This window comes from Lithobates pipiens, unplaced genomic scaffold (assembly GCF_037356315.1).
Source record: "Lithobates pipiens isolate NorthernLeopardFrog02 unplaced genomic scaffold, aLitPip1_a1.2 Scaffold_16, whole genome shotgun sequence".
NCBI lineage: Eukaryota > Metazoa > Chordata > Amphibia > Anura > Ranidae > Lithobates > Lithobates pipiens.
In genome coordinates, this window is record NW_027507748.1 from 190,513,861 (window position 1) to 190,537,020 (window position 23,160).

Sequence of the window (23,160 nt, forward strand, 5' to 3'; positions counted from 1 at the left end):
TCCATGCACACTAAAGCTCAAAAAAGCTATTTCTGGACGCCAGATTGCTGGCACAAAATGCTGGTTTAAAAACCTGCTTTTAACAGCGTTTTATACTAGCGTTTATGAGCGTTTATGAGCGTTTTACAGCGTTAGCGTTAATGGGCGTTTTTTATAAAAATACACAGAGGACACTCCAAAAATCCCACAATGCATTGAAAAATAGAATGCCGAACACTAATGAACGAGCGTTTATGAGCGTTTACAAGCGTTTATGAGCGTTTATCGGCGTTTGTCGTTTTTTGGCGCTGAAAAACGGCACTTTGAACGCGAATTTCTGGCGTTCAGAAAAAAGCCCATAAACTCCACTGCTCATTAAAGCTGAAAAATGTCCATGTGTGCATGGACACATAGGCTAACATAGAGTGGAGTTTATGGGCTTTTACAAAAAACGCCCAAACTCCAATAAACTGCAGTTTATCAGCTTCAGTGTGCATGGAGCCTAAGCTTGTGTGGGAGTATAATTTTTGTTAAAAAAAAAAAAAAGAACGCTACAGCTAAAAAATGCTCAAATGCTGCTGCAAAACTCATTCTACAGCTACAACTTTCTACAGCTAATTCTATTGGCTTTTTCTATAACATCCAGTGTGCATGAGGCCTTCGGCTCGTTCATATGTAAGGGCCGGTTCACACTGCTGTGATGCGGGAACCCTGCGAATCCACTGCGGGTTTCCCGGCGGCAGTTCACACTGCCCTATGCGAACTGCTGGGAGTGTCTGGTAAAATTTGACACCCCCAAATCAGTTCTCATATCGCAGTGTGATCTGTAAACTCGGACAGGAATTGGATCACATGGGTGTGAACACCCATGTGATCCAATTCTGCTGTGGACAAAAAAAAAGGGTCCTGTGCGAGTTTGATGTGAATTCAGCCATACATTTTTTATGGCTTTAATCGCATCGCACAGAGATCGCATGTGATTTTCACTGCAGCACGGTGCGTATCGCATCCGAACTCTGACATCGCACCAGTGTGAACCGGCTCTAATGCAAGGTTGCTGGTTTCTGTAAACAAGCAAAAGTCATAGTAGGGTAATGGCATTCTGTTATTGCGGGTTGCATTAGGACAGCCTGACATTTTGAATGGGCAGAAGACGCATGTCAGCAGGAAAAAAAAAACCTGTGGCGTGTTTTCACACATTGCACCACTCTGCATTTTGGGTATGTTATAGGCCACTGCACTGCAATGTTCCATGGGATGTGCAATGCATGGACAAAAGAGAAATAATACAATAAAAGAAAGCCAGTATGTTTTAATGGTCAAAATGAGCCATGGTGCTTTATTTAATGGATGACCCATACATTTTACAAACCATAAAGTGACTGTAAACTCTGGTTAAAGAAAAAAATATTTTCAAGTTTATTCTAAACTTAAAACTGCCTTCTAATGTTCTTTCCCTCCTCCAAATCCTTTTGTTTTTGCTGCTGTGGTCTGGCTTCATATTAGAGGGTGACTGTTCTCGATGTTCCCACTGTAAATAGGAACGTAGCCACCATGTCCTGTTCACTGCCACCAAAAGAAAGCTCTATTTGTTTGAAATTATTCATAGTCATTAAGGGGGGTTAAATCTCTCGATTTTTAAGTGATTAAAGTGGATGTAAACCCGATTCATGAAATTTGAGCTGGGCACCTATCTATGCAGTGTTTTCTTATCTGTCTTCAAAGCCCTATGTCTTGTGGCTTTCTCCTGCTCTGTTCTTCTGTTAGCAGCCTGATAACTTCTGACAAGTTCTCTGACAACCGTGATAAACCAGGCTGAATTTTGTGTCCGGATGGGTGCTATAAATTTGCAGAGAGCCGGTCTATTCACAGCGCAGCTCTACAAGTCTCTGCCTATGTGGAGTGGGGGGGGGTGTGCCTTTCCTCCAATCAGCTGTCTACACTAGTAGAATTGTGTTTTAACTGTTTTGATTTAAGAATGTTCATTTGACTTTCTCATCATTAGTGGGGTCAAATGGACATTTGTTTTCAACCGCAGTGATGAGAAAATTTAAAGGAACAGGATGGAGGTTTTTCTAATTTCTAACACCCCTTTCACATTGGCGGAGTCAGCCAGCGGATTTGCCAGCTCTCTGCTGATCCCTGTTGAGCAGGCAGATGACAGATTTGTGTCCGCTTCGCTTGTGCAGAGCAAACACAGACACATCTCGCTGTCCTCTATGGGCTGTCAGATGGAAATGGACTGGCTGTCGGTTTCCTTTCGATTGTCATTTGATCCGATCCATCAGATGGGTGGGGAACGGTTCCTCATCAGTCTGTTTTGGATCGGTTGTCGGTGGGTTTCAACAGACACATGACCGTTGACATCTGCTGCTCCATAGAGAGCAGCACTGGGTCCGCCTGTAAAATGGACAGTGGACCCGATCGGTCCGTCCCTGTGAAAGGAGCTTAACAATGTATGTGTTTTTTGTTCACTTTAGTCCATTCACTCCAAAATCAAATTTAAACATTTTGAACTTCTTTTGAACGACATTTGTCAGTCATGTGTAGGGCCTACGATTCTGTATGCAGCCCGTCTGTAGTGGCTCTCTTGTGGCTGTGTACATGAAGCCCAATATGATTCTAACAAGCATTTTCATTCACATTCAGTGTGAACAAGTTGTTTCTAATTAGTGCAGCTTTGCAAGGGCTTAGTTATGTTTGCACTACCCTCTGTGGATCAATCTGCCGGCATTTGACGGGTGATGTCACCTGCTCGCTGGCTGTTTAACCCTGTAAATTCTGCACCATCACTCCGCAACCATGTGCATTGCAGGGCGGTTGCTGCATGGCCCCATTCGCTTGAATAGTTGCACTTGGCGGTGGTACCTCCTGCCCAAACACACAGGGGGTTATTATTCTTGCCTCTGCTTGTATACAGCCCCCCCTCCATGGTTTAAGGGGAGAAGTAAAACTGCGGCTCAACCGCTTGTTTTTAACTACGACCAGCTGCAAATGTACTAGGTCTTATGCTGTTAAATTAGCATTTATTTACCTTTTACATTTCGTATTCAGTTTTTTTTTTTTTTCTAAAAAAAAGAAAGAAAACAAACAAAGAATGCAAAGTACTAGAAAACCATTTAAGTTCATTTATGTTTAAAAAAAAGAAAAAGAAAAAAAGCTGTCAAAATAAAAACTGTTTTGCTTAGCCAACTACAATACCCTGGTAATATTGCCCATTCTCAGCTGGAATACGCAGTTTTACATTCCTCAGATGTTGTACAGTTATCAATTCTTCACTTTTTCCAGTTGGCTGCCAATGTGTTACCGACAGTATAATTAATGTAAACAAGGCAAGAAAGGCCGGATTAACACTTTTGTCCTAGAAAGAATTTACACAAGATAAAGTGCCTGTAAAGCGCATGATCTGAGCAGATACAATAACATTTCTGACATACTTTCTACAGATGAATAGGCTTTTGAAGCAAGATATATTAGCAGCGCTTAAAGAGAACCAGTCACAATTGGTCTTATGCATGAAGTTGAATATTTAATTATAACAGCGTTAAAACTGTGTGGCTTTACATCTGAAGGATGTACATAAAGCCCTGTAGTTACCTTTTTGTTTACTGTAATAGATTGTATCAGATATTGGTGCCTAAAAGTTCGAAGTTAAAACCCAACCTCAGGCTATTATTTTTATTTTTTTTATTTCCCCTAGAGGTTAAAAGAAAACATCTCTTGCTGCAAATTTGACGATTGGCATAGGTTTACACTGTGAATCGCTCAGGAATCGCACTGCATTTCTGTGCAATCACATGTAATTCTGTGCCGTGCGATTTGAGCCCATTAATTTTGGATTGCTCAAATCGCACTGCATCCACATCAAGAAACTATTAGATTAGCCCACACACGATCGGATTGTCCGGTTTACTGATTTCGTCAGACCTAGTCTGCTGGAAAGCCCGGTCATGTGTACACAGCATAAGAGAATATCCCAAATTTTAGGTTGTTCTCAGAAAAGTATTAGAGGGGATATCTTTCAATGGGGACACTAGTTCTGGTGACCAGGGGATACCCAAGAGATTCCCTTAATTTTCAAGGATTTCCTCTTCACCTTACATAAATCTCCCCATTGGGACAAAGAGAGGACAAATAAACTTTATCAGGGCTATAAGGCTATATATAACCCTCCCTTACTCTATCCAAAATGGAAAACAAAAAGTTTTGCCTATGGTTCTACTTTAAAGGGCAATTCTTTCAAAGGTGCCCATTGTTGTTTAAAGTAATGCCGGCCATACACGGTTCGAATTTCGAAAGAATTTTCTTTTGAAAATCGTATCTAAGAATTTTCGTATGAATTTCGCACCATTAGTGGGCTGCAGCAACAGCCGATTTTCGTGCGGAAATAAAATTTGAGGAATCGGACATGTTGGAAATTTTTAGAAAAACGAACGATTTTCTAATCAATGATGGGAGAATCGTGCGAGAAACGTAATAAGAAAAGAAAATGTACGGAGATAAAAGAAAATGTACGGAGATAAAAGAAAATTTACGGAGAGAAAAGAAGATTCCCCGCCAAGAAAATTCTTTTCTGTAGCAACATGAGGTGAAATTGAAGGATTGGTCGGCCGAATTTCGAAAATCAATGGTGGCATCATCGGATCACAAAAAAAAACGAATTTTCTGATTTTGAAAAGAAAATTCGTTCGAAATTCGACCGTGTATGGCCTGCATTATATTTGTTGTTCAATTTCTTTTTTTTTTTTTATTGAATGTAATGTAGCCCATTAGGGTCCTTTCACACGGGGCGGATCAGTTCTGATCCGCCCCGTGGATATCCGTTTGCTCAGCGGGGATCACTCCGTCGATCCCCGCTGAGCAGGGAGATGACCGGTCCGTCTTTGCACACTGCGCAGGGACGGATCTGTCACAGCGCCGCTCTCCCCTATGGGAGATCGGATGACGACGGACCGCAGTGCCCGTCGTCACCCGATCCGATCCGCAGACGGATGGAAAAATAGCTTTTTCCTCCGTTACACTTTTTCGGATCGGAGCGGGTCGGATGTCAGCGGACATGTCACCGCTGACATCCAACGCTCCATAGACCTCTATGGAGCACCCGTTCAGGTCCGCCTGAAAAACTGACAGGCGGGCCTGAACGGGACGTCAGTGTGAAAGAGGCCTAACTGTGCACTGCACTTCACTGTACCCTTTTGCTTAACACTTTTTAGCCACTATATGTTGACCCTTACACACTAGTTCCCACTACACATACATGAAAAGATCTGTTCTAGGGTGCGGGTTGGTGTTCATTTTTCCAGTTGATGAGAGGGGCAGGGAGAAGTACTATTTTAGCACATGACACTGTTTACATTTTTTGTTTTACACTTTTTTTTTTTTTTTTTTTTTTTGAGAGTGCACAAATGTACACTCCTTTGAAGTCTCTGCACGTCAGTGTGGTGAGATGCGCTGTGGTAAGGTGCAATGCACACCACCGAAGCATTGTAGTGTAAACAGGACACATAGGAAACAATCATTTTCTATGTTCCCTTGCAGTGACCTGCATTGTTGCGTGCAGAAACCTGCCAGTCACCACACATAGTATGAACAGGCCCTTACTGTGCTCCATCTCTTTATTAAATTTACATTAACCCTACAACCCAACCTCTTCCCAATACAACTATTTTCAACATAAGTATTCTCATAAGCCCTTGCACACACAGTCGGACATTCCGACGGAAAATGTCCGATCGGACCGTGTTGTCGGATAATCCGACCGTATGGGGGCTTCTTCTGAATTTTTCCGTCGGAATGTCCGATCAACAAAGTTTGAGAGCTGGATATAAAAAATTTCCGACAACATGATCTGATCAGACTTTGTCCAATCGTTTGTAGAGAATTCCGATCGGACAAAGTGCCACGCATGCTCAGATCAAATTCCTAGACCAAAGCTATTTGCTACTAGCCTGAACGTAGTCCCGTCAACTAAATAACGTCATCACGCTACGTACGATCGGATTTTCCGACAACTTTGTCCAACCGTGTGTATGCAACACCTGTTTCGGACAAAATCCGTCAGACAAAATCCGACGGATTTTGTTGTCGGAATGTCCGACCGTATGTACAAGGTCTAGCTGTGCAACTTGAACCAGCTGAACAGATTCATACTGTTGTTTATACCATATAGATATGATTTTTTTTTCTGTTTGGTTCTAATTTCGTGCAAGGGTGCATATCTAGAAACACGTGCCGCCTTCAGGAAAATTATATAAAAAGATGGCAACCATCCTCAGGAGTAGAACACTGGGAAACAGAACAAAAGCAAACCCCCATCTGATAAAGGTAGCTCAGTTTTTAAGCCTAGCGCCATGGAGTAAGGGCCTAAGCTCCCTGCTGGGATTCTTGGTTCCCTTTCTTTTTGCAGAGATTTTTTTTTTCAGTCTTTGAGACCTTCAATCAACAGTTGAGCTGATAGGCAGGATGATATATATAATCTCCCCAGCCATTAAACGCATGAAGATCCCTAGTTATGTGTGGGTTTTTCTGCATCAGCCATATCCTGGATATAAGAGAAACTTGTGAATGTTCTTCACAGGAGACACATATAATCAAGGGACCTCATCTCTGTCACAATGTTCAGTGCCCATGTTCCATTGGAGAGGCTGCCTGTCATAGGGAGGGTACCCCAAACCAAGATTTGTTAAGTAGAAAAGAACATCCTCTTTCCCTCATCCCCTTCCTTGTAGGTGGCCTGGAGTGATCAGTGGGTGCCCCTTTGTTCTCCTTTGCTGTGTGCCTGAATGGCCTTGCTGTGGTGTGCTTGTTACTGTAAGTTTCTCTGCATTCGTGGGTGGTAGACTTCCCGTCTCTACCACCAGCTGGGATTTCTGTGTGCTGTTTGACTCCAGTGCTGCCCTTTTAGTCCTGGGTGTGGGGAGTCTCTGGGGCCCTTCCTCCACTCCTGGTTGTGGCAACATACTTGGTACCCTCTGCTGTTTACCCTATATAAGCCCTGGGGCTTCTGCAAAGCTAAGAGGGCTGCCTTGGCTACCAGATTTAGAGTGTGTGTCAGTTATATTGCAGGGTGTACCATCTCAAACTGGTGGCAAATGTGTGTCTACCCCAGTCCTGAGGTAATTAATGGTTCATTATGTTATCCCATGCCTCAACTCCTAGGGCCAGACCAGGCTTCTACTTAAATTTAGAATTTTGGGCCTCAAAACCCCCATGTTCTCTTTGGACTTAAAGGGAAAACATTTGTTAGTCTTTGCAAACCTCTGGTCATATGCATCTTGGATGCATGGGTAAGGACATGGTTCCAGGGGCTATAGCCAGAGTTCTGCTATCTGCCTTTTTTGGCTTCATGTCCTTCCACATGCCTGTGTCTCTGCATTGCCTTGCAGTTCTCTGTACAACTTTGTAGGTTTTTGGATCCAGAAGCTATTGCCTCTGCTCCTGTGGCGGACTGGTTGAGGGGTTTTTCCTGCAACTTTTCACTTCTCCATCTTCAAACCATATTTGGGGTATTTATACTCCGTCTGGGATCTGCAGGCGCTAAGTGTCAAATTCAAGGCCAGTTATTCCACCAGTATTCCCCAGGTCTGTCAAAAACTATCGGGGAGATCTTCTGGGGACATTTGGGACGGATGCTTGAATATAATTATGGTAGCAATAAAGGTCCACACACCACTATTTTGTACACCATGTAGCAACCAATAGATTATTTTTTTTAGGGTACTTAAACCTCTCCACAGTGTATAAATCTGTTAACAACTTTACCTTCCACTCCCAGACTCAGACACTGTGATCCAAGAGCTGTAAGCCTAAACATTTTGAACCTGATAATATGACATGACAGCCTTTAACTCTTGACTTACAGTCATCATGGGACAACTTGGTCCTGTGATATTGCTTTGTTAGACGTCAAGGATTGGATTGGTAGCTCAGGAATCCAGATTGAAGCTGGGGTATTTTTCCTCCTGATCTCTTGGAGAATGTGAGTCAGCTTGACAGGCCGAGGTCCTGGACACCATGTCTCAGATCATTGTTCCGGAGCTTCATGCAATTTGGTTGCCCCTACATCGCTGGACCTCCTGGCTGGAGGGGCATCTTTATTTAGATTCTGTTGAACAGCGCTACGCAGACAGCGTATTTTATCCCATAAGGAGGGACCAGATGTTTTGCTGCAGCAAGTGAGGTAGGTTTTCTTCTTATGCAGGATCTCCTGTTTCTGCATCGTCTGCAGTTTACACCCTAGGGTGGACTATTGAATGGCAGATACCCCTCCCTTGCCATAAGAGCTGGGGATAGGGGAATAGGTCCTAAACCAGGAGATGTTCCATGACCTGTGTTATATGTAGGGAACGCCAGGTGTGAACCTAATGACCTCCTGGTTCAGATATAATAGATAGATGGTGATAGAGTGACGAACTAGCCCAGGTGAGGATGACGCTGGATCGTGGGACAGGTAAGTGGCTGTTTATTAAAAGTCAGCAGCTACAGTTTTATTTTACACAGGAGACTGGAGCCCCTCTTCCAGAAAAGGTGTCCTTCATGAAGGATTTACCCTCCCCTCTTGCTCTGCTGGCAACTCTAAACTTTTAGATCTGCACTCACTTATGACAATGGTCACAAGGACAGATTGAGAGGTTCATTCTCCCAAGCAGGGACACAGGCGGCTATAAAAACTTGACAAAATGTCTAACCCCCTTCCAAACTCTGTCTTAAGCCAAATACAATTTAAATGCATGGGGTGTTATCAAAATATAATATTTGTTGCACTTTTAATAATTTAATAGGTGAACCCATGCATTGTATTTTGTTGAGTTTAGTTTTATTTTGCTGCAGTCTAGTCCAGATTCATTAAAACATTGTTGTCTCGTGCTGCATAGCGAGCTGAAATACATGTAAATATAATATTTTCTGGAAAATATCCTCCTGCTAGTCTTATGTGCGAACACAAGAGGGCAGGATTCATCTAACAAATACATAGTCATTGAAACGTGATCTTGGTTGCATCCCATTACCACTAAACTTGCTTAGGGGAAGCAGACAAATAGGGTGGTTCACACCAGTTAAACCATCATTTCCAGTACGTATAAATGCACCGTAGGACAATAGTTTTTCTGTCTTGTTAGTGTGTTTTTTTTTTTTTTTTTTTTTTTTTATCGCTCTGCAGTCTTAACATCATTATAGTTTACTAACAGCCTACTCTAGTAACAGATTACTTAAATTGTTATACTTTATTCCTTTTTACCAAACCGTGGCTTGATCTCCAATTGCTGAACTGCTATTGCTAGCCTACAGACAGAATATTTTAAAGAAAACTATTGTTGTTTTAATGTGTGAAATGGAGTTAACGCTGTCGTTTTTTTAAAATCCTTTTAATTTCAGACATTCATCCCTGAATGCATAGGTCCCTAAATGGGAGTACCTTAGTGTTCAGCCCTATCCAGGATGCAATAAACTTCGACAGGCTGCGTAACTGGATGCTGCCCCTGTACCTCCCCGGGCACACTAAAGGCAAAACTTTTTTTTCCGTTTTGGATAGAGTGTAGAGGAATTAGAACACCTGTCAGTTTTTACTGCTCTCTGTGCCCCACGTTAAGGAGGTTCACTCTCTCTATTTGTCCTGTTTACCATTATCATTGAAACTCATTTCCTTTGCAGGTGTTTCACCCCAGATGCCAATATTGGTACTTGGAGATTGTAATAATGTAGTTGATACAAGGCGGGACAGATGCCCAGCTGCAGGGTCAATGACCGATGGCCACCTCTCCCCCCTTTGGACGATTATGCAAGGAATTGGGACTGTATGATATGTGGAGGAAGCTACATCCCAAAGAATGTGCTCATACATGTTATTCTAAAACACATTATCAAGAATTAACTTGGCTTTGTGTTCGGCTGATCTCATACCATATATAGTAGATGTAAATATCGAACCCCCTTTGGTTGGAACTATTTTCCAAAGAAGATGCCATCTCCACTCGAATTGTGGATTTTTGGTCCCTCAATACGAGTTGTATGGGATGCTTTAAAGGCCTCTCTTCGGGTAATACAAATCCGGAATATAAGTATTATTAAAAGTGCCTCTCGCAGAGAGCTTGAGCTTGCAAAGGCTGATACCTCTGCGATGGGAACTATGTACATTCAGAACTCCGCAATACTCAACAGAAATGGCTCTCATCTCAAAACAGACTGAATGAACCGTTGGAAACTAGGGCTAGGAATAAACTCTTCTTCCAGAAGAGACTTAGCTGGGCTGAGTGAGAGGCAAATGGTAAACTATTGGCTCAGATAGTAAGTAAGGTCTCAATCCATCCCTACATATGTCTCTGTTCTAATGAATGTAGAGAGGGAGGCGTTCAATCAGGCTAGCCCTATTATATGTATTTTTAAGTCCTGTTATCAAGATTTTTATACTTCTATGGCTGACTATACCCCAGCAGAGATATCTACTTACTTGGCCAGTATTAATCTTCCGGTTATCTCAATAGAAGACAGAGAAATTCTTAATGCTCCACTCACTTTACTGGAAGTGGAAAGTGTGGTGGCTAGTTTACCTAACTCCAAGGCCCTAGGAATTGATGGGCTATATATAATATAATAAATATAATTTAATATAATAAAGAGATGCTTCCCGCCCTCCTTAAGTACATTAAATGGGGCTTTGCATCTGGGCCGCTTCCAGATACTAGGGGCCAATCTGTAATAGTAGTCATACCCAAAAAGGATAAAAAACTGCTACATCCCGAATTTAAAGACCAATTTCTTTATTATCCAGAGACGTTCAAATTCTTGCCAAGATACTTGCTACTAGACTAAGGTTGTTAAACATATTATTCATTCAGATCAAGTAGGATTCATGCCCAATAAGTCAGCCGCACTTAATATCAGGTGCGCATACTTAAACATGCAGGTTCTGGCTCCGGGCCATTCAGATCGTGCATTTTTGGGCATACTTGTGGGCCATTCTTGAAAAATGTGGGCTTGGCTCTGGTTTTTGTAAGTGGATGTGGTTGTTATATACCACTCCGGTGGCATCGGTTAAGGTCAATGGCCTTCAATCTCCTAGTTCTAGACTCTCCCGGGGCACTAAGCAGGGGTGTCCATTGTCACCCCTGCCTTTTGCCATGGCTATAGAGTCTTTGGCATGTCTTATACGGGCCTCTCCTGATGTTAATGGTTTGGTTAGAGGAGACATGGAGGAAAAGACATCATTATCGTTATATGCAGATGATCTTCTTTTTTTTTTCTTGACCAACATCTGTTTTTCCTTGCCGGCAGTAATGAAACATATTAAGGAGTTTGACAGGTTCTCCGGGTTAGGCATAAACTAGGAGAAATCCATGCTGATGCCCCTGGATCCCCTTTCAGATTCATTACCATCTACACACTCTCATCTTAAGGTTGTGTCATCTATAAAATATTTGGGTATACCAGTGTCTGACTCCCCACAGTCATATATTGCGTATAATATACTTCCATTACTCTTTAGATTTCAAAAGTAAAACCTGAAATAAGCTCCCCTTATCGTTAATAGGTCGTATCAATCTAATTAAGATGATATGAATGCCCCAGCTTCTTTATTTTTTACACAATGCCCTGATCTGGATACCCATATGGATTTTTATAAAGATTAATACCATATTTAGGCAATTAATATGGCAGAACAAAACCACCCGTATTAAACTTGAGACTTTGCAACATCCCAAAAATGCAGGTGTTCTGGCAGTTCCTAATCCAAGGTTATACTTTTTTGCATCCCAACTACAGAACTTTGCTGAATGGGAGTCTGAGCAGATACCCCTTCCTGCTCAATGATTATTTTCTTATGCATTTGAGGGTAGACTACCACTCTGTTTTAGAGGGGGTGTCTCGCTTGCCGATATGCCTACCTGCACGTTAATGTGTAAAATATGGGATACAGTTAAAAACTGTTGGATACATTCCCATATGGGAAAATTATAGACTTCCTCAAATTTTGGCTCTTATAGGCTTTCAGAGATGATGGAAATTAGGAATAACAACTCTAGCTCAGTTATATGAGAACGGTATACGTATCTCTCCCCTTCAATAGATTTTTCTCTGCAATCTAATTGGTTCTATCAATTCCTTTAAATTAAGACATGCTTTACATACCCAATTCTCTTCTGCTAAGATATTTTTCCCCCCATCCTTGTTCTTGATAAGATAGTACAGGTAGGGTCAACAAAAGGTCTCACCTCTGCTACATTTAGGGTTTTGTCAGATAGGTTCCTACTGAACTTTCCCATCCACGCCAGGCCCAGCTGGGAAAAGGATATTGGCTCTATTCCCGAGGAGGTCTGGGACGGTATTCTCCATTCCTCGTCCTGGGTGTCTTTCTCCATCACACAGACTGACACAGATTTTTATCCTCCATAGTTTATAGAACTCCCCAATATCTATTTGCAATTGGACTGAAATCTGGGCCAGCCTGTGCTAGATGTGGTAATACAGGTACGCTAATACATTTTTTATGGCGGTGTCCAAAACTCCAAAGATATTGGGCGGAGGTGATTTGTACCTTAAACGGGCTATTGGATATTAACATTCCGATTGAACCACATATGTTTTCTGGTTTATTGCGATTCATCTATTAATACCTCCTCTATCTGTAACACAGTAAGATTGCTCTTAAGTGGACCTCTGCCTATCCGCTGACTGTACACGAGTAGATTTTAGTTCTCAATAGGATTATTCTTTTTGAAAAACACGCATACTCCTTAAGGAATTCCGTGAGTAAGTTTGATGCTACTTGGTCAAGATGGCTTCAGTCCATGACCTAGGTACCAGGTAAACTAATAGGTACTATGCACTTTGTAATATTGTATACTACAATATTGGATACTGTTTTTTGTCCTTTTTTTTTGTTTATTTTTTTCATATATACCTCAAGAGCGGGGTAGGGGGTGGGGTGGTCTGGGGTTAATTTTTTTTCTTTTTTTTTCTTGTCTTTTTTTTTGGGGTTGTGTTTGGTTTAATGTGATTTTGTTTGTCCAGTTTATTTATATTGTCTTAATTTTGTTTGCATATAAAAATGGATCTGATTCAAAAAAGAAAGTGAAAAAAAAAAATCCCAAATTTGGGTTGTCCCCAGAATAGTAATAGAGGGGAAATCTTTCAATAAGTATACTAGTTCTTGGTGATCTAGGGGTCCCCAAGGAATTCCCTTAATTTGAAGGGATTTCCTCTCTTCCTGCTTGGCTATGAGAAAGGAAGTGAAAGGAAATCTTCGAAACACATGTGTCAAAAATGGGGGGGGGGTTTGACTAGAGTTCTCCTTTAACTGTGTCTAGTGCTGATTAGATACTCTGAATGCATCTAAAAGCATGTAAATGCACACAAATACCTGTTAGAGCAAGTACATGCAGGGCTCTTGCAAATCGGCTGGCTTAGGCACTCAATTGCTGGTGTATTACCTCCTCCCAGACAGCCCAGGTGTAATGTGCAGCCTGTCATTTACCTGAATGTCTATGCACTGCTGTACTCGTGTATACAGCAGTACTATCGTAAAGGTGAGTACAGTGTCCGGACATATACAAAATTTAAGACACGCATGTTACTTTGAGAGCAGAGTAGTCTTATGTGACAATATGTATACGTGATGGTGTTGCGCTGTATGTAATATACAAATATGTACCAAAAAAAACTGCTAAAGTGTATATAAAATTAACATTCTATGAGTGAACATTTAAAAAGTCAAATAAATGAAACATTAAAATAGTCCAATATGCACAACTGAATGTTCAGTGAAAAAACAATATGAAAAAACAACGATGATCCAATAAGTAAAGGTGATGAAGAGGAAATATTAGATTCCACTATAACAGTCTAAACGATGTGCCACACAGATAATGAATCCCTCCAGTCTAAACGATTGGTGGAACATCGTTTAGGCTGTTATAGTGGAATCTAATATTTCCCTTCATCACCTTTACTTATTGGATCCTCATTATTTTTTCATATTTTTTTTCTTTCACTGCACATTCAGTTGTGCATATTGGACTTTATTTTACTGTTTCATTTATTTGTTTGATTTTTGTCACATAGATTTTAATCGTTTACTCATTGCATGTTCATTTTATATACACGGCTGTTTTTTTGGTAAGTATTTGTATATTACACACAGCGCAATGCCATCACGTATACATTCACTCTCTTTCTGCCCAGGATCGGTTAAATAGGTGCTTGCTGCAGTGGATTTTAGCCGTTTAGCCTCTTATTCTGACTGCGCAGGAGTTATTACTTCTACATTCTTATGTGACAATAGGCCCAGTTGTTTACATAATTGAATTCACTGGAATGCTTGAAACTGTTCATAGTCAACATGGAAAGGTACAATTTCTTCTTTCTTTGATTTGGTTGGTTCTGAATCTCCAAATGGTTTGTCCCTTTTCTTACTTGGCTGTCCAGAAGGAGGCAAGTGATGGTGAATATTCTAACAAAGACCATGCCTTCAGATAAAGATCTTCTTTTGGCCAGGAATTTTCTCATGAACATCTTGAGAAGTTCTATGAGGTACAGTATTGGTACCCTGTGCAGTGTCCTTGTAACATGGTTTGGTTGATCCATTGTGTGCTTGGTAGAGACCTCATAGGACGCCTTGTTTTCCCATTGTGTTATTGTGTGCTTATGTTGTGATGCCTTTTCAGTGTCTATATGTATTAGACCAGTGATGGCGAGCCTTGGCACCCCAGATGATTTGGAACTACATTTCCCATGGTGCTCCACTACTCTGCAGAGTGCATGAGCATCATGGGAAATGTAGTTCCAAAACATCTGGGGTGCCAAGGCTCGCCATCACTGTATTAGACCATACTTTTAAAAATATGATGGTGCCTTATTTAAATGTCGCCTGAAAGAGAATTTAGGTCAACCCTTTTAGAAAATAGTTCTTTTAAACCCGATTTGACTTTAAACTGACCACACAATAGAACTGTAATGTAGTTTTTAGAAACCCATTTCTATAGAAAAACACATTAGGAATGATATTTTATATTGTAGAGATAGTGTGTCCAAACCTTTATGTTGACATTATCACATATATTAAGTACCTTTAGTTAACGTGGTAGCAAACTTTTACTCTTTTTATTTTTACCTACAGGTGAGTTTATAATAAACTTACCTGTAGGTAGAATTAATATGTAATTAATATGCACTGTTTAGGAGATAGTCTAGTGAGCAGCAGCCTGTGACGTCACTGGTGCACGCACTCTGAAGGTACGACATAACCCGTGCCGTTCCTTCAGAGCTGAGTCATCGTGGATTGGCCAGTCAGACGTCTGGAGTCCCCGAACCCAGAAGGAAGACTGGGTGAAGATGGAAGCCTCTGCAGCAGTGACAGCGCACTGCTGGAGGGCTTTGTTTTAAGGTTGGTCTTTTATCATGTGCTAGTATGCATTGCATACTACTACATTATGATATTGCCTTGCAGGGTGAAACTTTTTTTCTTTTTAATATAGACTTTTGTATTCCAGGTCTATTGTTTGTCAAAAAAATATAGTAAAACTCAACCCAGGGACATTCTCTGTAAGCCCTTGTACACACGGTCGGAGATTCAGACGGAATGTGTCCGATCGGACCGTTTTGTCGGATATTCCGACTGTGTGTGGTCTCCATCGGACTGTTTCCGTCTGAGTATCCGACGGACCAAGTTTTCCAACTTGTTGGTAAAATTTTCCGACAAAATGCTCCGATCAGAGCATACTCCTATCATGTGTAGAGAATTCCGATCGGACAAAGTGCCACACATGCTCAGATCAAATTCCTACACCAAAGCTATTGGCTATTAGCGTGAACGTAGTCCCGTCGTAACGAAATAACGTCAGCACGTTCTGAACGATCAGATTTTCCGACAACTTTGTCCGACCTTGTGTATGCAACAGTTTCGGACAAAATCCGACGGATTTGGTTGTCGGAATGTCCGACCGTGTGTACAAGGGCTAAGGGTGACAATCCTGCCTTTCTACACCCTGTACACAGCAGCATTTTCACCCTAAATACTGCACTACAAGCATTGATAAGTCCAGTACCACCATGTGAAAAATGCTCACCACAAGTCTGATTGCCAGTAAATCTGGAACACAGTGCGTTATGCTGTATGTAGCTGCAGCTACATACCGTTTATACCGCACATCCAGCAGCCTCACATGTTCGTGAGAGACATAGTTTGTTTGGGGCAAGCTTTTGGGAAGGTTGTCCACAAGGTTTAGGAGTGTGTCTATGGGAATGTTTTACCATTCTTCCAGAATGTTGGACGAGAAGACCTGGTTCACAGTCCCTGCTCTAATTCATCCGAAAGGTTTTTTTATCAGGTTGAGGTCATGACCCTGTGCAGGCCAGTCAAGTTTCTCCACCCCAAAGTCACTCATCCATGTCCTTATGGACCTTGCTTTGTGCACTGGTGCGCAGTCATGTTGGAACAGGAAGGGGCCATCCTCAAACTGTTCGCGCAAAGTTGGGAGCATGAAATTGCCCAAAATTTCTTGGTGTACTGACGCCTTAAGAGTTTCCTTCACTGGAACTAAGGAAGCAAGCTCAACCCCTGAAAAACAACCCCACACCATAATCCCCCTCCACCCAATGATTTGGACTAAAGTTATTTTATTTAGTGATACTTAAGTCTTTTTTTTTCGTTAGAAATAACAATTATGTAATACGTACCTGCTCTGTGCAGTGGTTTTCCACAGAGCAGCCCAGAGCCACCTCTTCTCGGGTCCCCCTTCAGTGCTTCTGGCCCCTCCCTCCTGCTGAGTGTCCCCACAGCAAGCAGCATGCTATGGGGCACCCGAGCTGAGCTACAGCTCCGTGTGTCCCTTCAGACACAGAGCTCCTACCAGGCCGCACCACCTTTCTCTCCTCATTGGCTAACTGACTTTGACAGCAGTGGGAGCTAATGGTGCTGGGCTGCTGTCTCAGCCAATCGGGAGGGGAGTCTCGGGCAACCGAGACACTCCTGCAACATCGCTGATCTAGATGGGGCTCAGGTAAGTATTAGGGGGCCAAGGGGGCTGCTGCACACAGAATGCTTTTTATCTTAATGCTTAGCATGCATTAGGATAAAAAACCTTCTGCCTTTACAACCACTTTAAGTAGCTTAGAGTTGCCAAGGATTTACCAAGAGTGTTTTAAAGTGGCTTAATGTCAACTTCGATGTATCTTCTAAGCCATGATTTATGTACCCACATTACCTGCCGATCACCATTTTCCATCATGCCAAACAAGATAACTACAGGGCTGAAGGTTGAGGCTGCATTTCCAAATGTACAGCCCAGGAGTGTTTAGTTCTGCTTCTCGTTAACAAAATGTCATACCAAACTTCAAACACAAAAAACATAACATACATGCCTCTAATGCCGCGTACACACGATCGGACATTCCAGCAGACTTGGTCCGGAATCCGTCGGACAATTCGATTGTGTGTGGCCTCCATTGGACTTTTTCTTCCCAAAAGTCTGATGGACCTAGAAATAAAACATGTTTCAAATCTATCCGTCGGACTCAAATCCGACAGGCTAAAAATCGGGAAAACCGTTTGTCTGTGTGCTAGTCTGACGGACCAAATATGACACAAGGGCAGCTATTTTTCCAACCCGCTGGTTGAATGAAAAAAAAAGAAAATTTTATGTGCATAACCTGCTTTAGTTTTTGACCTGCCAGTGTCCGTATTATTGCACAGTATAAAAATCCCAACAGAACTTTGGTTACCTCTTACAACACTACACTGGAGCGATTATTTAGGGGCAAAGTGCTGAGAAAATGCGTATTACTACATACAGCAGACTAGACCAAGCAACTTGCATGGAGTTCAAGGGACAACTTTTTACACATACATCTGCTGTGTTTTGTGACATGTCAATAATTTATTCAAGTCACTAAATAGATCTTTAATTTCTCATTGAATTTCTTTTACAGGAAAAATGATAATGCTTATAGACCCCATTCCTGGCATTCAGCTAAATTTATTGAAAGCCCCATGGAAACTTTGACTGCACAACTATCAAATTCGAATTTTAATCCTTCATGGAATTCCCAATACCACTCCAGGTAACATCTTCTCAATTTATCAGTCTAAATGGTTGTTAGTTTAAACCTAATAGACTTGCTTGTTTTAGCACCTTCTTTAAAGCCTTAGTTTAGCTAAATCTGCGAACAATCGGCACAAAACCCAAGTTAATGATGTTTGTGTTGATTCTTTTTGGTTTAGGAGAAATCTTCATCTTTTCTAAATGATATCTACAGTATTTGCCAAACAAGACAAATTAACCGAGACCATGACCCTGCCTTTTAAAGCCCTCAGTCTTATTGTTTTTTGTTCTAGAGAATGTTTTTCACCATATCTCTAAGGTGCTTTTTTTTTTATAGGCATGCCTTTTAACAGTAAACGCCTCTATAGGGAATCCCTTGATACATTTATAAATTAAGTCACTGGATTACTGGTCCCATCCCACAAGAAAAAGCCCAAGTCACCCACTTTTACGTCTACTAAGCGACTTTCCACTCTCCCCCCCCGGCTCCAATCTTAAAACCAAGGCTTAGCACTTTTCTTTGTCAAAAGCCTTGGATACCTAAGTCAACCAAGCCTGCCCAGAAGCCCTCCTCACAGTAAAAATGCACCCCACTACTCAGAGTGGGGGACATCTATTGGCGTTTTTATAAAAATCTGGATTTGTGACATTCCTAACCTCTGTGTCCATTCGGTTATTTGAAAGGGGTACAAAAAGAGAATTTATCTCTGCCCCCTCCTCACTTCCTATCCTCCAGTATGCTAGCATTGCTTCAAAATCAAACAGATTTTACTGGCCACCTTGTGAGAACACCCATGCAATCCAATTCTAGTGCAGGGAAAAACAAGTCCCTGCACTTTTTTCTGTGCGAATCTAATGTGAGTTCAGCCATACAACTGTATGGCTGAAAACTCGCATTTCACAGACATCGCATGTGATGGGCAAGGCAGATGCGGGTGCGAATCACATGCAATATCTGTGATCACACTGGTGTGAACCTGGGCTCTGGTTGATATATGCCCTCCCTCTGATAAAGATTATCTCTCAAACTGCTGCCCAAGATAGAGGTGGAAAGGGTTCTGGGGTTTGTCATTGCATTAATTTGGCTCAGAATGACGAGGTTCACATACATACTCATATTCCTGGCAGTTGAACCTTGGACTTCTTATTCCCTGCTTCTCAGTGTCGGCTTTTGAAACCAAATCCTGAAGAATAGGGGTATCTTTGACTTGGCTATCTTCATATTTTTCAGAGTGAAAAAAATCTACCTCCCTCAAGAACTACCCCATATGGAAGGCTTACTTAGGGACAGACCCCAGTCGGGGGGGGGGGGGGGTACTTTGTAGTTCATATTTTTACTTTTCTTCAATCTTTTGTTGGCCAGCATATGGCCCTCTGTACAATTGAGGGGTGGGTTTTGCAATCCGTGTGACTAAGGGTGTTGCTCATGCAAATCTCCCATTTCAACCCCCTGTGTCACCTTGAGATCTCAACTTGGTGCTTATTATACTTCAGAAATAAGATATACCTGTGCTCAGATCCCAATAGCTTGTACATGTGTATAATCTATCAGGTGCTAAAGGGGCATGACCACATGTTAACATTAGAAATTCTACACACTGCTATATACAATTTTTTGCACACTTTTCAATTAAAAATAGGGATTTTTAGCTCACACATATTGCAATGCAGGTTTATGCTGGCCAACTGCATCAGAGTAATCCATTCATAAAGTAACAGAAACTGATCTTTTTTCCCCACGTTTTTGGTCTTTTTGGTTTTCCTTTGAATAGTAAAACAACAAAAAGAAAGCTCTATCTGTCTAAATATATATAATCTAAAATTCATTTAGATAAAGTGTTGCATGACAGAGTAATTGTCATTCATAGTATCACACTGCTGGAAACTGAAAATTGCTTGGTAAAGAAAAAGTATTACAGATTGGTTCTCAAGGGGTATAAATATGTTTATTCAAGTAGTAGCGCCTAACTCTTTTATGAGGTCTGACAATCTGGATAGTATCGAGCTCTGAACTTATTTTTTAACACATTGTAAACAACAACATTGTACTATCCCTGATAAGTCTAGGAATGAACTTTTATTGGCTTAGAGTGGTCTTACAGTAAATTATGTATTTTTTATAGTGAAGTGAAAAAGACACATGTGGATTGACTTGTGATTTGTGTTTTCTTTAAATATTGCCATACAGCAAATTATAAGAATCGATATGCTGTTTGTATAGTTTGTATTAAAATTTATTTGATATACATTTTCTATACTTCTAAAACCTAATATGTTCATGTTTATAGTTCTTCATCGCATGACTTGTCAAGCTCTTGGGACCAAGCCAACTTGCAGAGGAGTTCTGGGCATTTCAGCTCAGTGGGAAGTATGGACAGTATTGACCAAACCTACCAATCTGGTAGATTGTCTTCTTCCAAATCTAACAACAGCATAGACTACTTGGGTAACCAGAATAAGAGGGATTCAGCATATGGTTCTTTTTCTACAAGTTTCATCACTCCTGAACACAGTTTATCCAAGAACAATTCTGTTTCCAGTGAAAATATCTTATATCAAATTAATGAATGGGACAATGGCAAACCAACACACAGCAAAGCTGGACAGGTTTTACAGGATCCTAGAAGAGCAGATGATAGGCAAGGATACCAATCTCCATCCATATCCTATGAAAGTAACAAACAACAACGAACAGATGACACTGCTGAGTCAAGACATTCTGGACGCTCAAACTTTGGGCCTGTATGGCATGTTCCCGATAAAAGAAAAACAGCTTCTTCACCCCCTCCCCCACCTCCACCACTTCGCAGTGACAGTTATGCTGTTACAAAAAACCATGAGAAACCTGCACCTACGCATTCCGAGTTAACCAGCACACAGCACTTTAATGTTGCAAATAGGTCTCATCCAAGACCTGACTGGAATTCAGAGATTCCAGATTATCAACAAAGATTTTTAAGAGCCCCTGATAGAAGAATAAGTAATTCTTCCTATCAGTCTGAAATCCATTTGGATCAAATAGCATCTTATAAAGAAAAATACCAAAATAATGTACCACATTCCAGTAGGTTACAGTCTTCTCAGTCTACAAATGATGTTAGATTTGCTCAGCCCTCTTATAATTACCATCACCAGCGTCAATACAGCGATGAAAGCACTTTCTTTCAAAATACAAGAGTGTCACAATCACAACCACAGCAAGTGGCCTTTTCTTCTGGAAGTTACGAGGTGGCTTCAGGCCAACCACATGTTTACGGTGCGCATCACACTAGAGCTCCCAGTTCTTCTGAGTGCAGCACTGGGGTAAGAGGGGAAAGTAATGCACCAAGCCGAATTACCAGTGCAAGTTCAAAACAGCCACCTCAGGTAACCATCTCGCATCATCAGTATAAAGAGGAGTATGGCAGATCCGAAGTCTCTTCTGATACATGGTCCACACAGCAGGATGTTGGGGACCTAAAGACTGGTTACTCTCTACCTCAGCAAAACAATCATCTTACATTAGAAAACTGTGATATCTATAGTTCAAATGTGATAGAGAAAAAAGATATTTACTCAAGTAGTAATGAAAGGATGAAGCCTAGAAAAAATAGTGACTATCAGGAAGGGCACTATAGCAATCATAATACATCACAACAAGACCTTACAACCAAGCAAGTGTCACCAAGTAAATTTAGGTCACATCATGAAGATTATTTCTGGAATGACCAGGAGGACAGCAAGATCACACCTCAGATTACACCAATGCTGCATTCTTTAACTCAGGAAGGAAGAAATCGATCCGTTAGCTCTCCAGACACCAATGAAAAATACACAGTCAACGACCCAGCTAAACAATCCCGCCGAAGTGATCGTTTTGCAACGACTTTGAGAAATGAAATACAACAAAGAAGAGCTCGCCTTCAAAAAAGTAAAAGTACAGCAACTTTAACAGAAGCTAACGAGGGGGACAGTTTAGAAAACTGGAGTCCGGATTCTCCAGAGAGTGTGACACCTTCATTGGATGGCACCTTTTCAAACACATACAAGAACCATTTAAAGGAGGCCCAGGCAAGAGTTCTTAGAGCTACTTCCTTCAAACGCAGAGATCTAGAGCCTGTTGTTTTGGATTCTTCACTCTCTCCAGAGCAAAGAAACCAGGGATATAGCATTCCAAAGCATGCTTTTTATACGGAGGTCCCTCCCTTCCCTGATGATCATGTTCAGCCTAAGCAAAATGCACCAGTGAGCAGTTCTCAAAATGTAACTCGTATTGGTGCCAGAAAAAGGTTTACAGCACAGCAAAAGCTCAAGTCTTATTCAGAGCCTGAAAAGATGAATGAAGTTGGAATTTATGAGGATAGTAAAAAAAGTGATTCTAGCACATCCCGAGAAGCTGTTGGCTCTTTTGCAGACAGATGGAAATTTTTTGAAGAGACTAGCAAGTCTGCACAGTCCAGACCTACTCCAAAACCAACTCCCCCTATTGTCACAGAAGAAAATCATGAAACCTACCATGCTAAGGATTATGAGAATGTACCAAGAGAATCTTGGCTTGAGAAGAGGTCTCGTGCTGCTTCTTTGGGAGCTGAAAAAATAGTTGATAGGGATAGGAACCCTAAAGACCACCATCACAGGGGTAGTTCTAAAAGGCTTGATGCTGCAGAACAGCCTCAGAGGTTAGAAACTTTTGCAGAATATCAGGCATCATGGAAAGAACAGAAAAAGCCTTTAGAAAGAAAAAATTCAGGCCGATGTCATTCTGCTGACAATATTCTTGATGCTGGTCACGACCAAAATGAAAGATCTCAATATATCCATGAGAGATCCAGATCATCTCCCACAACAGATTTCTATGCACAGGTAAGCGTTTATACTTTAAATTAAATTATTATTTATTTACCTGGTTTACACAGTACATGTCATAATCTTAGTATGTCTTGGTGTACAGATATGGTCTTCAGTATAATTTTACAGTAACCAGTTCAAAAGATAACCTATTTGATATTTGGAGGAGTCTGACAACTTTTTTGCCCTGGTAATTTTTAAGACAAAATATTTGGTCATCAGCAAAATCACTTCTATTATATTTATTGGACTAAAGATATGAACATCTCTGTTTATTATCTCAAACCCAAAAAAGTTTGTTTTTACATATGGTATGATT

At 41.2% G+C, this 23,160-nt stretch overlaps 1 protein-coding gene across 3 annotated transcripts in view; it reads left to right on the top strand.

The window, feature by feature from the left end:
* Positions 1–23,160, top strand: part of SHROOM2 (shroom family member 2) — a 324,490-nt gene that overhangs the window by 171,166 nt on the left and 130,164 nt on the right. For 2 of the 3 annotated variants that reach the window (XM_077480839.1, XM_077480841.1), the window contains 2 exons: positions 17,902–18,033; positions 20,303–22,856. In XM_077480839.1, the coding sequence (XP_077336965.1) occupies positions 17,902–18,033; positions 20,303–22,856 (2,686 nt within the window). Of the gene's footprint in view, positions 1–14,398; positions 14,506–17,901; positions 18,034–20,302; positions 22,857–23,160 lie in introns of those variants that run through there. The other variant, XM_077480840.1, reaches the window with a different exon arrangement.